At 44.6% G+C, this 14,620-nt stretch overlaps 1 protein-coding gene across 3 annotated transcripts in view; it reads right to left on the bottom strand.

Moving 5' to 3' along the window:
• Positions 1–14,620, bottom strand: part of DARS2 (aspartyl-tRNA synthetase 2, mitochondrial) — a 29,192-nt gene that overhangs the window by 10,270 nt on the left and 4,302 nt on the right. For all 3 annotated transcript variants that reach the window (XM_077928201.1, XM_077928203.1, XM_077928202.1), the window contains exons 2-9: positions 14,221–14,320; positions 13,550–13,616; positions 12,132–12,233; positions 9,424–9,519; positions 4,962–5,085; positions 4,659–4,705; positions 1,955–2,061; positions 1,136–1,205 (exon numbers count right to left, since the gene is read on the bottom strand). In XM_077928201.1, the coding sequence (XP_077784327.1) occupies positions 1,136–1,205; positions 1,955–2,061; positions 4,659–4,705; positions 4,962–5,085; positions 9,424–9,519; positions 12,132–12,233; positions 13,550–13,616; positions 14,221–14,320 (713 nt within the window). The remainder of the gene's footprint in view (positions 1–1,135; positions 1,206–1,954; positions 2,062–4,658; positions 4,706–4,961; positions 5,086–9,423; positions 9,520–12,131; positions 12,234–13,549; positions 13,617–14,220; positions 14,321–14,620) is intronic.

Here is a 14,620-nt window from a genome sequence, read left to right as displayed (position 1 = left end):
ACCCTCAGAATTTTGGGCGGGGTGGGGGTGCAACCTGGGAAAGGGCATTCTGAGGGGCAGCTCCTAAGCTGTGGAACTCTCTCCCCACAGAGGTGCACCTAACCACTATACAGTTTTCAGCAAATACTGAAGTTGCACCTCTGACTTTTGACACCTGAGATGTACAACCCACCCTAGTTTTGTGATTTTAAGTTGTTTTAGCCCATAATGCACGGGTGTCAAACACAAGGCCCGCGGGCCGAATCCGGCCCGCCAGACCTCGTCATGTGGCCCGTGTAGCCGCCGCCGGCCTTCACCTTTTATTCTCGCTTTTTTTTTTTTGACACAAGAAAGCCGCCTCTTCAGCGCATGCGCGGCAGCCTATAAGCCAGAGAACGTCTGCCCTCTAGCGGCACCGGCCGTTCTGCACAGGAAACCTCCACTTTACACATAGTCCTACAGATACAACCGGCCCTTTGAGGGTGACCAAACTGCTGATGCGGCCCCCGATGAATTTAAGTTTGACACCCCTGCCATAATGGGACCTTATGGTGAAGGATAGATAATAAATTAAAATAATAATATATTGAGGTTCACAGCACCCATTTCAAACTGAAGGATTTGCACTTTGGGGATTTGGTACTGGAGATTGGTTTGTAATATTTCATTGTCACTGCTCCTTGTTGTAACTGATTTTTTTATTTTATTTTTTACAATATATACCCTTCAAAGGAACTACGCCTCTTACAGTCGGTGGGGATAGGATTGTAGACCAATGCATTTATTACTGCATAAGCTTTCAGGTTCTACGGTCCACTTTATCAGATGCATCTGAAGCTTACAGTAGGAAACCTTCCTTACAGCAAATGAATTTGCCCAGGTGTGAAAAGCTCCCAGGGAATATTTTGCCAAAGTTCTAATCCCACAGTAATTGGCACTCGACACACCTTAACTTTTTGGCTTGGTCCTTAATGTGTTTTTGGGATGTTAGAAATTACTGTTTTAAACACTGTAGCAAAAGGACACTTTATGTTACAAAAAGATCATGTCTTGTACCTGCTGTACAAGTTGTGCCGATCACGTGTCCAAGATTTCCTTAGAGCTTTTAAATCTTACATCAAATTGTAAAAAATACATAGCAAAGGATATAAATTACCTGAGTGAATTCAGGCTGCCTGTCTGGCTTGGAACCTTCATCTCGATAGCAGCGGGCTACTTGGAAGTACCTGCCATTGGAATTGAAGGTCACCACTGTCACCATTCTGCTTACAAAGTATTAATAGCATTTTTTCCAAAGATATTCACCATCGGCAGGCAGAAGGAAAGAGCTGCTTGAGCAGTGGCTATGATAACTAGCACGAAGCTAGTGGACACAGAAGAGAAGGAATAATCAGTGGTCAGAGGAAGGAGGTTTATGCCCAAGTGAGTATTTTTCATGATCGTTGAACCAGTACTCACTGCTCCACACACTTTGGCTTGATTACCTGTCAAGTCCTAATTTGGTGTCGCCACTGACCTGTCTGCAGAACAATTCCTCTGCACTGCCAGAGAAAGCTAGGGGAGGAGATTCTCTGCCACACTGCTGAGGTTTGTGTCTCTACTGCTACTTCTGTTTGCCTTACAACTCAGCAGTGCAACTGCTCCACCAACTCAGGAGACAGCAGGGGGGTCTCACATTGCTATGAGCAGGGGCCCTTTTGTCCAGGGATCCTTTACCTTTACCTTTTACCTTGCCAACACACAATGAGAATGCACTCCTGCTGAGCAGATTTGCAGTGGCTTGTCCTCGGGTACTAGACAATGCCAACTTTATTGTGAACCCTATTCTTCTTATTAGGGTGGTGTCAGTTTCTGTGACAAGTAACCTCTGCCGCCCAACCCCACCCCACTCTAGGGAACGGGGTTTCCATTCCCCGATGTAGGAGGAGACACTTGTGTAACATTCCTTTTACCAGGAGGTTCCCAAGAAACTCACCTGTCCAGGCCTCCTACCATCAATAGCTGCTTAAACTGCTGAGGACTCTGGGGCAGTGAGTAAAACTTTCCAGCCTCTCGTGAGGGCACCACAAATTCCTTTGCACCCTGGTATTAAAAGAAGGGTAGAACAGCAGGAATTGCAGTGACTTTGAAAATGCAGAAACTTATACTTCAGATCAATAAGCTACAAAACAGGTCCCCAAATATTTTTTGCCTCCACCAAGCTCCCTTTGAAAGATTCAACACCTTCCCACAGCATTTACCGTATTTTTCGCTCTATAGGACGCACCGGACCATAGGAGGGGGAGAACAGGGGAAAAAAATTCTTGTTCTCCCCATCTAAAACAAGGTGCGTTCAAGGTGCATTCACCCAAAGCTTCCAGAGCACAGCGGGAGTTACTGCTGCACTCTGGAGGCTTCAGGCAGCTACCTTGGAAGCCTGGAGAGCGAGAGGGATGGGTGCGCACTGACCCCTCTCGCGCTCCAGGCTTCAGTGAAGGCAACCCGAAGCCTCTGGAGTGCGGCGGTAGTTCCCTCTGGGCTCCGGAGGCTTCAGGTTCCTTTTGACATGCTTTTTGGGGCTGGCAGGGGGAAGCGCTGCTTTCCCCCACCGCCAGCCTCAAAGACCAGGTCGGGGAGCAGCGCAAAGGCTGCTTGCTGCCTTCCCGCTGCCCTCCGAGGTTGTGGGGCTGGCGGTGGAGGGAAGCGCTGCTTTCCCCCACCGCCAGCCTCAAAGATCCCTGAAGCCTTTGGAGCTCAGCGCAAGTTCCCACTGCGCTCCAAAGGCTTCAGGCTTAGAGGACAGCCTTTAGAGCCTCCACAGGGCAGCAGGGTGCAGGCAGAGGCTTTGCGCAGCTAACCCCAAGCTAGAACAGTGAGACGGAGCGCTCCGCAGCGCTCCTTCTCCCTGTTCTGGCTTTGGGCTTAGCCGCGCAGCCTGCATTCTCTCTATAGGACGCACACACATTTCCCCTTAATTTTTGGAGGGGGAAAAGTGCGTCCTAGAGAGTGAAAAATATGGTACCTAGGAAATGGAAACCCACTAATGCACTTTACCCACCAAAACTAAGTCATGTCTTCTGCATGTCACAGTTGTTGCCATGCAAGAACGCTAATTGTCAGTACTAATGTGGGTTCCGAATACACACCAGAGGCAAATAAACTCATAGTATTTCTTTGCAATTGTAGAGCAGGTTCTTCTTCTGCCCTTAGAGCCCAGTTTCACATCTATTGGCACAAAACAATCTGCCCCGATAAACATGTTAACCTTAGTTTCACCTCCCCCTTGCAAGTCAGGTGGGCTGTTCACGTCCTCTTTTCAGAAGCTTACACATATTTACAGTTCACCTTTTTAAAATTAAATCACAAACAATAAACTAAAACTGTTTTGTGGTGGACAAGAAATGGGAGACTGGTGATCTCATGGGTGCTGTTGCATCAGTGTTCCTCAAAGTTGTAATACATTCAGCATCAGAAGGCGACTAGGCTTCTCTTTGATTCAGCCTGAAACTTAATGCACACTTGCCTGAAGGGGCACTGCATGGCATATGGCTCCACCCGACCCCCATCTACACATTAGTGTGGGGCACCTAAGGCAGGGAACACTATGTGTGTAAGTTTCCCTGACTCCTGAAACCCTGCACAATCATAGACCCATGGGCTGAAGCACTCCTAGAGGCTTCCCCACTTCAGATGGCAGTGGGAGCCACACACCATGGGATTTGAGGCCAGGGGCACAAAACTCCCCCAATCTACTGAATCATCCCTTCACAAAGCAGGTGTCATGACCCCCCCTGGGCTTGAGTGATTGTATTTCGAAGCTGCTTTCCACTCAAACAAACCCCAACGTGGCTTGCAAAAAGAAATAATAATAATAACCCAATGGAACATTGCAAGTACAGCCTCAAACATATAATTAATAAATATCACTAGAAAAACAATTACAGACTATAAAACAATGCTAAGAAAACCAACAACTAAAAAATAACTTAAACGTGATTCAAGTTTGTACACACACTGTTCCACCCACCCATCATACAGGAGGCCCCTGATCTAACCTACCTCTGATCTATACCTACAATAGAGCTAAGCTTTAACTTATTAGTTATTAAGTTAAAACCTGTAACTTGCTTTTTCAACAAGTGATGTTCAAGGCAGTCACCAACAGCTGTCACGGGAATATCGAAGGCCCCCCTCAGCATGTATTGGACCCTTACACCTGTTCTTAAACAAACTATGATGTCCGGTCTTATTCGTGCTATTAGTTCTTTCCCTGCATTGCAAAGGATTGAACTAGATGACTCTTGGGGTTCCTTTCAACTCTACAATTCTACGATTCTTTGAGATTCAATTCCACATCTCCTGGAGACAAGACTGAAGGTGCAGCTAGCCACTCAGACGGAGTTGTACCTCTGGAAAAGGCTCAGTCTGGGTTTGCTTGTTGTGAAAGCAACACTGGAGCCTTAAAACTCAAATTTCTGCTAGCATACCAACACCCTCCTTCCAGAACTCATCCTCTTTTTCAGAACTCAGGATTGAGAGAAAAAAATATTTGTTTTGAGGACAGAGACAGTGGCTTCAAATAATCTCTGACACTCTGAAAGAGTAACGGCTGTCTTCATCCTCCCACTTTGATGAAAATCCTTTCTGAATAGAACAATTAGAAATTTTTACAAAGCAATATACACAGAGAAAATACTTACCCCTGGAGTCTTCTTGAATAGTGTTGGCGTTTCCACATCCACAAAGCCTAAAACATATTTCATATATCACTTGTTATTGAGTAAAAGGAGAAAAGAAAAGGCATTACTAAATTTCTGTTATGAGTTAGAAACAAAGGAAGTTGCCTGAAACCAGGTCAGACCATTGGTCTTTCTACTGTCGACAGTACTGTCAGTTTCAGGCAGGGGATATTCCCAGGCCTGTCAAGGAATGAGCCAGAGACCCAAAGCGGGTACTCTACCACTGAGCTAGACCCCCTGTCCACTTCTTTGCACTTCTCTCACCATGACGATTGCAGAGGTATTCCCGCATTCTCATCACCACCTGGGACCTCATTCGTAGGTTGTACTGCATCTGGACGCTCCGCAGGTCCAAATAGCGATACTGCATTCGTAAGGCCTCGGATTTCTGAGAAGGGGAAGGGGTTGTAGGTCAGAAGAAAAAACAAGTAAGTACATGAATGGGAAGCCTATGGGGGAAAAGGAAATTAAAAAGAAATTAGGAAACATCCACATCACAGTGAAATGGCAACAAATTAGTGCTTTTCTTCACAGCAAAATGGTTCAGACCTCTCCCACATGTAATTTTTCCCATTTTGAAAAGTTAATTCTTATTTTTTCACACTATTCAAAAGGTATTATCTCAAATACTTATAAAAATTTGCTCTAATATGAACCCAGACACCAAACGGGTTTAAGAATGTCCTGGAACACATATTTAGAATGTGACATAACTGAAGATACTTAGCCATGTGGAAAAAACAACATTCTTCTCATAATGTATCAGCTAAACATAAAGACCCCTTCATGGATCACTGCCTTGCCGTGGTGAAGGGGCTTGAATAACTCAGAGAAGCTATGAGCTATGCCGTGCAGGGCCACCCAAGATGGACAGGTCATAGTGGAGTTTTGACCAAACCTGGAGCAGGAACCAGCAAGCCACCCCAGTATCCCTGCCAAGAAAACTCCATGGACAAAGACAACAGGCATATGAAAGTTATGACGCTGGAAGATGAGCCCCTCAGGTCGGAAGGCGTCCAACATGCTGCTGAGGAAGAGCAGAGGACAAGTACAAGTAGATTCAGAGCTGATGAAGCGGCTAGGCCAAAGCCGAAAGGACGCTCAGTTGCGGATATGCCTGGAAGCGAAAGGAAAGTCCAATGCTGTAAAGAAAAATATTGCATAGGAACCTGGAATGTAAGAACCATAAGTTGGATGTGGTCAAAAATGAGATGGCAAGAATAAATATCGACATCCTGGGCATCAGTGAACTAAAATGGACGGGAATGGGCGAATTCAGTTCGGATGACTATCATATCTACTACTGTGGGCAAGAATCCCATAAAAGAAATGGAGTGGCCCTCATAGTCAACAAAAGAGTGTCAAAAGCTACATCCCAATCCCAAAGAAGGGCAGTGCCAAAGAATGCTCCAACTACCGCACAATTGCACTCATTTCACACGCTAGCAAGGTTATGCTTAAAATTCTACAAGGCAGGCTTAAGCAGTATGTGGACCGAGAACTCCCAGAAGTGCAAGCTGGATTTCGAAGGGGCAGAGGAACCAAAGACCAAATTGCAAACATTCGCTGGATTATGGAGAAAGCTAGAGAGTTCCAGAAAGACATCTACTTCTGCTTCATTGACTATGCAAAAGCCTTTGACTGTGTTGACCACAGCAAACTATGGCAAGTTCTTAAAGAAATGGGAGTGCCTGATCACCTCATCTGTCTCCTGAGAAATCTCTATGTGGGACAAGAAGCTACAGTTAGAACTGGATATGGAACAACTGATTGGTTCAAAATTAGGAAAGGAGTACGGCAAGGCTGTATATTGTCTCCCTGCTTATTTAACTTATATGCAGAATTCATCATGCGAAAGGCTGGGCTGGATGAATCCCAAGCCGGAATTAAGATCGCCGGAAGAAATATCAACAACCTCAGATATGCAGATGACACAACCTTGATGGCAGAAAGTGAGGAGGAATTAAAGAACCTTTTAATGAGGGTGAAAGAGGAGAGCACAAAATATGGTATGAAGCACAACATCAAAAAAACGAAGATCATAGCCACTGGTCCCATCACCTCTTGGCAAATAGAAGGGGAAGAAATGGAGGCAGTGAGAGATTTTACTTTCTTGGGCTCCATGATCACTGCAGATGGTGACAGCAGTCACGAAATTAAAAGACGCCTGCTCCTTGGGAGAAAGGCGATGGCAAACAGTCTGTGAGCACCTAGAAAGGAATGCTGTGATCACCAATAGTCAGCATGGATTTCTGAAAAATAAGTCATGTCAGACTAACCTGATCTCGTTTTTTGACAGAATTACAAGCCCGGTAGATGAAGGGAACGCAGTGGATGTAGTCTACCTTGATTTCAGCAAGGCATTTGACAAGGTGCCCCATGATATTCTTGTAAAGAAGCTGGTAAAATGCGGTCTTGACTATGCTACCACTCAGTGGATTTGTAACTGGCTGACTGACCGAACCCAAAGGGTGCTCATCAATGGTTCCTCTTCATCCTGGAGAAGAGTGACTAGTGGGGTGCCACAGGGTTCTGTCTTGGGCCCGGTCTTATTCAACATCTTTATCAACGACTTGGATGATGGACTCAAGGGCATCCTGATCAAATTTGCAGATGACACCAAACTGGGAGGGGTGGCTAACACCCCAGAGGACAGGATCACACTTCAAAACGACCTTGACAGATTAGAGAACTGGGCCAAAACAAACAAGATGAATTTTAACAGGGAGAAATGTAAAGTATTGCACTTGGGCAAAAAAATTGAGAGGCACAAATACAAGATGGGTGACACCTGGCTTGAGAGCAGTACATGTGAAAAGGATCTAGGAGTCTTGGTTGACCACAAACTTGAAATGAGCCAACAGTGTGACGCGGCAGCTTAAAAAGCCAATGCAATTCTGGGCTGCATCAATAGGAGTATAGCATCTAGATCAAGGGAAGTAATAGTGCCACTGTATTCTGCTCTGGTCAGACCTCACCTGGAGTACTGTGTCCAGTTCTGGGCACCACAGTTCAAGAAGGACACTGACAAACTGGAACGTGTCCAGAGGAGGGCAACCAAAATGGTCCAAGGCCTGGAAACGATGCCTTATGAGGAACGGCTAAGGGAGCTGGGCATGTTTAGCCTGGAGAAGAGGAGGTTAAGGGGTGATATGATAGCCATGTTCAAATATATAAAAGGATGTCACATAGAGGAGGGAGAAAGGCTGTTTTCTGCTGCTCCAGAGAAGCGGACACGGAGCAATGGATCCAAACTACAAGAAAGAAGATTCCACCTAAACATTAGGAAGAACTTCCTGACAGTAAGAGCTGTTCGACAGTGGAATTTGCTGCCAAGGAGTGTGGTGGAGTCTTCTTCTTTGGAGGTCTTTAAGCAGAGGCTTGACAACCATATGTCAGGAGTGCTCTGATGGTGTTTCCTGCTTGGCAGGGGGTTGGACTCGATGGCCCTTGTGGTCTCTTCCAACTCTATGATTCTATGATTCTATGATTCTAAACCTAGACAGCATCTTAAAAAGCAGAGACATGACCTTACCAACAAAGGTCCGTATAGTTAAATCCATGGTTTTCCCAGTAGTGATGTATGGAAGTGAGAGCTGGACCATAAAGAAGGCTGATCGCCGAAGAATTGATGCTTTTGAATTATGGTGCTGGAGGAGACTCTTGAGAGTCCCATGGACTGTAAGAAGATCAAACCTATCCATTCTTAAGGAAATCAGCCCTGAGTGCTCACTGGAAGGACAGATCCTGAAGATGAGGCTCCAAGACTTTGGCCATCTCATGAGAAGAGAAGACTCCCTGGAAAAGACCCTGATGCTGGGAAAGATGGAGGGCACAAGGAGAAGGGGACGACAGAGGACGAGATGGTTGGACAGTGTTCTGGAAGCTACAAACATGAGTCTGACCAAACTGCGGGAGGCAGTGGAAGACAGGAGTGCCTGGCGTGCTCTGGTCCATGGGGTCACGAAGAGTCGGACACGACTAAACAACAACAACAACAAACATAAAGAACTCTCATTAAAGTTGATTCATAAGCGGTACAAGACTCCTAGAAGACTCTTGTATATAAATTCATCTCCACTCCTAAGGTGGTGGAGGGGATGTTCAGAAATTGGATCGTATCTCTACCTATGGTGCAGCTGTACTGGAGTTCAATAAATTTGGGCAACATTATACAGAGACATTGATAAGATCTTAAACGGACATATTACCCCAACTTCTCAATTAGCCTTTATATATATATGTGATGAGAGTAACCAAATTTTGCATAATATTTTGGTTTTGGGGGTAGAACATGCACAGAAGCGCCAAATCGCAACCAGCGCATGTGCAGATGCGCCACTGTGGGTTGCAAACGTGCATCCTGCACAGATCACGTTCGCAACCCGAGCGTCCACTGTAGTGATGGAGCCTCTTGAATTTCAGTAAGGAAGGCATTTCACCACCACATGATCATAAGGTCATGGAAGTATTTCTGAAGCCTGGTAATCATTCTCACATATTTCCTTCGCTCTCCAGCCATCGCTAATCGTTCTTTTCAGTTGAAGACAAATTATGGAACATTTCCCCAAAGCTGTTAATTGGAACTGTACATCAACACACGCTTCTTCCCAAACCTTCTTTCTACAACAGGACAGGAGGAGGGTTGGAAGAACAAGGTCACCCAAGAATTTCAAATATGCACTGTACCAAACAGCCAACCACACAGAAATAAAGAGAAAATCACCTTGGCAAAGTCTTTTATTTCAAAAGGAAGTTTCTTACAGGAGTTCAGGATCTCTACTGTTTTCACCTTAACTTCAATATCACCTGTAGGCAATCTCTAAAAATGAACAAGAAAGAGAAAAATAATCACCACTATTTTTACATACATCCCTGAGATGATGGACCAATAGCTATCTGCAACTGTGCTATACTTTATTATTTTACTGGAATGTTTCCTGTTGGTTTATTTTTTGTCTGATTAAGCCTATCCAATGGAAAGACAAACTTCTCTTCTCCATTTTGAAGATGGAGGCTTGCCTGGGCTTAAACCACCCGGCCAGCACAGAGACAAGCCAACATGCCTCACCTCCTGCAGTTCAGCTGGACGAGAAAGGCCAAGGCAAGCTTCAAGCTCCCAGTCACCACTGGGCCAGATTCAATTAATTAATCCCACAAGCAGAAGCCAACACAAAAACTTCTGCTAGCACAACAGAGGTCCCTGCCTCATGTGGGGGATGTTGGGTGAACCCCCAAAACAGCATGCAGAAGAGAATAGCTGAAGTCCTTGCGTCGACAGAACATTCACTTTAGAACAGTGTTTCCCAAAGTGGGTGATACCACCCCTGAGAGATGGGGAGCGCTGGAATGATCCAGGGGAGTGGTAGTAGCCTTGGGTGCAATTGGGGGACGCTGAATAAAACTAAGGGGGCAGTGGAAGCATAAAGAAAGAATAAAATTTTGAAAAACCGTTCATACATGTTTTATCGGTAGTGTAATGACGCTTACTGCCAGGTCGGGCGCTGTTGGGGGACAGCGATACCCCCCCGGATCCACTGCTAGAGGTGAGGGGTTTTCCCAGGGTTAAGTGAACCCTTTTTGGCTTCACCCAGACCCAGAAAGTGGATCACAGCTTGCCTCTCTATTTGGCCAGTGGCAAGCAAATCAGTTAACTAAAAAAACCAATTGACTACAAATAACTATTCACAGTGATTTAAGAATGCTGCTGGCAAAAATTTGAACCAAACATTAATAAATTGATAGCAGCACACCAGGTTCATTCTTCTCATTAGGATTATTTTTAATGTTATACATAATTTTTTTAAAAATATTATCCTTCATTATCTTAATGTTCTGTAATGTGAATGTTACTACGGTTGATTATAATAAAAAATTATAATTTCAAGCCTCAAGGTGTTTTATTTACATCTTTCTTTACTATGTTGTAGGGTGTGAGTAGAAATATAGATACAGTATATAAAAGAACACAAATTTGTCACTGCAACTTTCTGTTCACTTAAAGAAGGTAGATTTCCAGGGGGCAATGAGTAATTTTTTGCTGAAAAGGGGGTGGTAGGCCAAATAAGTTTGGGAACTTTTGCTTTAGAATGACAATTAATTCTTCCTCCTGTCTCCTCCCCACTGGGGGTGGGAAGGGAAGGCAGAAATTGGTTTTAGCAGGAAAAACTAACCCTAGCCACTTTGGCCCTGCATGGCTTATTTTAAGGTAAGGACAGCTTCACACTCCTCAGTCAGGCAGTTTAAAGATGCAGAGGGAGGAACAAGCTGTATCAGCGCATCGTATGAGGGCAGAGTGTGGTGGCAGTTTCACTCAGCGATATATTTCATTCACTTCTCCTGAGTACCTCTGCTAGCAGCACCGCTGGAGCCAGTGCTCTTTTCCTGGGGTACTCATACCCCTAAACATTTTGTGAATCTAAGTTTGACTTCATTGAGGGGCAGTATTTCAATAGGAGTAGGAAAATGAGAGTACAGTGGTGCCCCGCAAGACGGAAAAGCCGCTAGACGAAAGGGTTTTCCGTTTTGGAGGTGCTTCGCAAAACGAATTTCCCTATGGGCTTCCTTCGCAAGACGAAAGCCCATAGGGAAATCTCCGGGACAGCGGGGAAGCGCAGCGCGTCTTCCCCACTGTCCTCGGACCTCCTCCGAAGGCTGGCGGTGGGGCGGAGAGACCTCCTCCCGCCGCCAGCCTTCGGAAGGCTCCTCCGAAGGCTGGCGGTGGGGCGGAGAGACCTTCTCCCCGCGCCAGCCTTCGGATGGCTGTCCTGAAGACTTGCGGTGGGAGGAGGGTTTTCCTTCCCACCGCCAACATTCAGAATGCTGTTCTGAATGTTGGCGGTGGGGAGGAAAAACCCTCCTCCCACCGCAAGCCCCGGGAACAGAGGAGAAGCGCTGCGCGCCTTCCCCTCTGTTCCCGTACCTGTCCTGAAGGCTTGCGGCGGGGAGAAAAGCCCTTCTCCGCACCGCCAGCCTGGCTAGCGGTCTCCATAGGAACACATTAATTGATTTTCAATGCATTCCTATGGGAAACCGTGCTTCGCAAGACGAAAAACTTGCAAGAAGAAAAAACTTGCGGAACGAATTAATTTCGTCTTGCGAGGCACCACTGTACCCCTAAACATTTTTTTTAGAAAAAAAGCACTGCTGCTAGCAGAGGTACTCAGGAGCTGTGGCGGTTTCACCAGCAATATCATCGCGGTCTGCTCCTCATACCGATCCTGGGCGATATATCAATAATTTGGCCAGGCCTTTATCAAATATAATAGGAGTAAATGGCAAAGCAATACAAATACAGACCCACACCTCCCAAACCCAAACACTGTGTCACATGTGAGGAGACATTTCAGCTTTTGGGAAATAGTTTGTAGTGTCTTGAAGTGGCCAAGTTGCACTAAGATAAAATTAGAGGGAGATTCTCCTTAAAGTACGCACGGGGTTTGTCTGTCCTGGAGGCCGGGGGACCACAGTTCCAGTCAGCCTCACTACGGATTCAACTGGAGTGTCATACAAGGTCTTCCTCAAATGGGAAGCTGCCTGCAGAAAGATGGAAACAACACACAAGATTGCACAGGTACATCGTTTAGGAGCACGGATTTAAAACTGATGAGCTACCTTAGTAGTGGGCCAATTTCAGTATTGCAGTCTAATATTAGGCTCCTCTGCCAAAGAAGAATTTGCACAGCCCACAAATTCACAAGCAAGAATGAATTATCCTGCTGATGAATTCTATTTTAAGATTATAAGAAGTGATTTGCTGAATCAGATCAAATCCCACCTAGTCCAGCACTCCTTTCTAGAATCCTAGGCAGTAAGCATAAAACTGGTTCATAGTTTCTGCGGGTGCTTAGCCTGCATAAATGACGCCCTTTTATCCTAATTGAAATGAGAAGGAAAAGGCAGGCAGGCAGGCAGGCGAGATAAACAGCAGACTGTGATTTCTACCTTTAAACAAGTCACATTCAGCTTCTGCTCTTCCTCCACCTTACTGCTAAGCTCACTTCCCTGCATTATCCTTGTAGGCCAGCGGTTCCCAACTCCCCTGATCCCAGACCACTTGAAAGTTGCTGAGGGCCTTGCTGAGATCATCAGATGGTTTTTCTGCCTGCTGTAGCATTTGTAATACACTGTGCTAGATGTTGTACGATTTTTAATTGTACAGTGGTACCTCAGGTTACAGACCCTTCAGGTTACAGATGCTTCAGGTTACAGACTCTGCTAACCCAGAAATAGTACCTCAAGTTAAGAACTTTGCTTCAGGATAAGAACAGAAATCGTGCTCTGGTGGCGCAGTGGCAGCGGGAGGCCCCATTAGCTCAAGTGGTGCTTCAGGTTAAGAACTGTTTCAGGTTAAGAATGGACCTCCAGAACGAATTAAGAACGTAGCCTGAGGTACCACTGTATTTTATTGCTTCTTTTAATGCTTATACATTTCATAGAATTCAAACTGTAACACAATATAATATACAAATAAAAAACAATACAAGAATCCCAAAGCCCTTTTCAGGCACTGTTTATGTGTTTAAGTATATTCATAACACCAATAAGGGCGCCAATGATAATACTTTTCTTTTAAAATGAGCACAGAATATAAGCAAAATAACCTACTTATGATTGTATATTCATTGATAAATCTTGTGTGTAGTCACACAGAATGAACGTCTATATGTTGTATGTCCACTTGTAAATGATCAGAAGTAGTTATAGGAAATCAAGTTTGCTATTACATATTCAGAATCACAGTGCCTGCAATGTGTTATGTTTGAATAATTGCAATGCTTGGTGGGCAATATGACAGACGACAATAACTCATTTAACCAGTGCAACTGCAGAAGCAAGCCTTGATAGCTCACCTCATCCTGAGGTATGATAATCTGGGTGAGTCCTTGGAAGTCTCTCAAAACCACAAACTGCTGCTGTCTAATCACAGGAGACACAAACAGAAATGTTTATAACACTTCAGGTAAAACCTCTACATTAGAGCAAGCTTAAATGAGGTCAGTTTACATATGCAAATAAATAATATAATACAGAGTTCCTGAAGCTACTATTTCATGCTCATGTCTAAGAGAAAAGAAATCTCTGCATACTGAACTTCCGAAAATCAGGAGAAAGGCTAGGACCTTCTCCCAAAGAGTGAGTCCCAAACATGCTATATCCCACAAGCACACTCTCCTCTTTCAGAACTGACCATTCAAGTTGGAGTGAAACCACTAGCAACCAAAGCAGACTGCTGTAGGAACAAAAAGGATATTGAAAGCCATCAAGAGATCAAGTAGAATCAGCAGAAATGGGTCCAGAAAATCAGTTTCCTCCAATAGTGCTTGGCTAAGGTTAACAATGTGGGAACTGGTACTTAAGTCTCATCTATTTAGAACACCTCAATAATTTTTTCAGTTCACAGAAGAGATACTAGAATAGATGGTCCCTAGTTTTGACTCTGGAAAGCAATTCTAATGCTCTTAGCCAACTTAAGGTTTGCCATAACACCTTCAATCTAACAATCCTGGATGCTTTTATTTACCTCTGATATTGAATCCATCCACACAGGGTGACCTCCTGACCTACATGAGCAGAGCGCAATTCCCCACAAGTTTTGGTCCGGGAAACAAAACTATTGACATCTTGTGGAGAGAAAAAAACAATTATATTTAATTACATTCATAAGAAAGGTAATGCATTTTCAACACAGTATAACATATTATCAAAACAAATTATAGAGATGTCAGTTATAGGCATGAATATTAAAAGCGCAATCCTATATATGTCTACTCAAAAGTAAGTTCCAGTGAGTTCAATAAGGCTTACTAGGGTGGTTATTGCATAAATCAGTGGTGTCCAAACTTTTTTCAAAGAGGGCCAGATTTGATGAAGTGAAGGGCTGTGAGGGCCGACCAAAGTTGTTGACTTTTTTTAGGATTTTA

Source organism: Podarcis muralis, chromosome 5 (genome assembly GCF_964188315.1).
Source record: "Podarcis muralis chromosome 5, rPodMur119.hap1.1, whole genome shotgun sequence".
NCBI classification, from domain to species: Eukaryota; Metazoa; Chordata; class Lepidosauria; order Squamata; family Lacertidae; genus Podarcis; species Podarcis muralis.
Note: the sequence above shows the minus strand (reverse complement) of the source record. Positions and strands in the feature narration are given on the sequence as shown.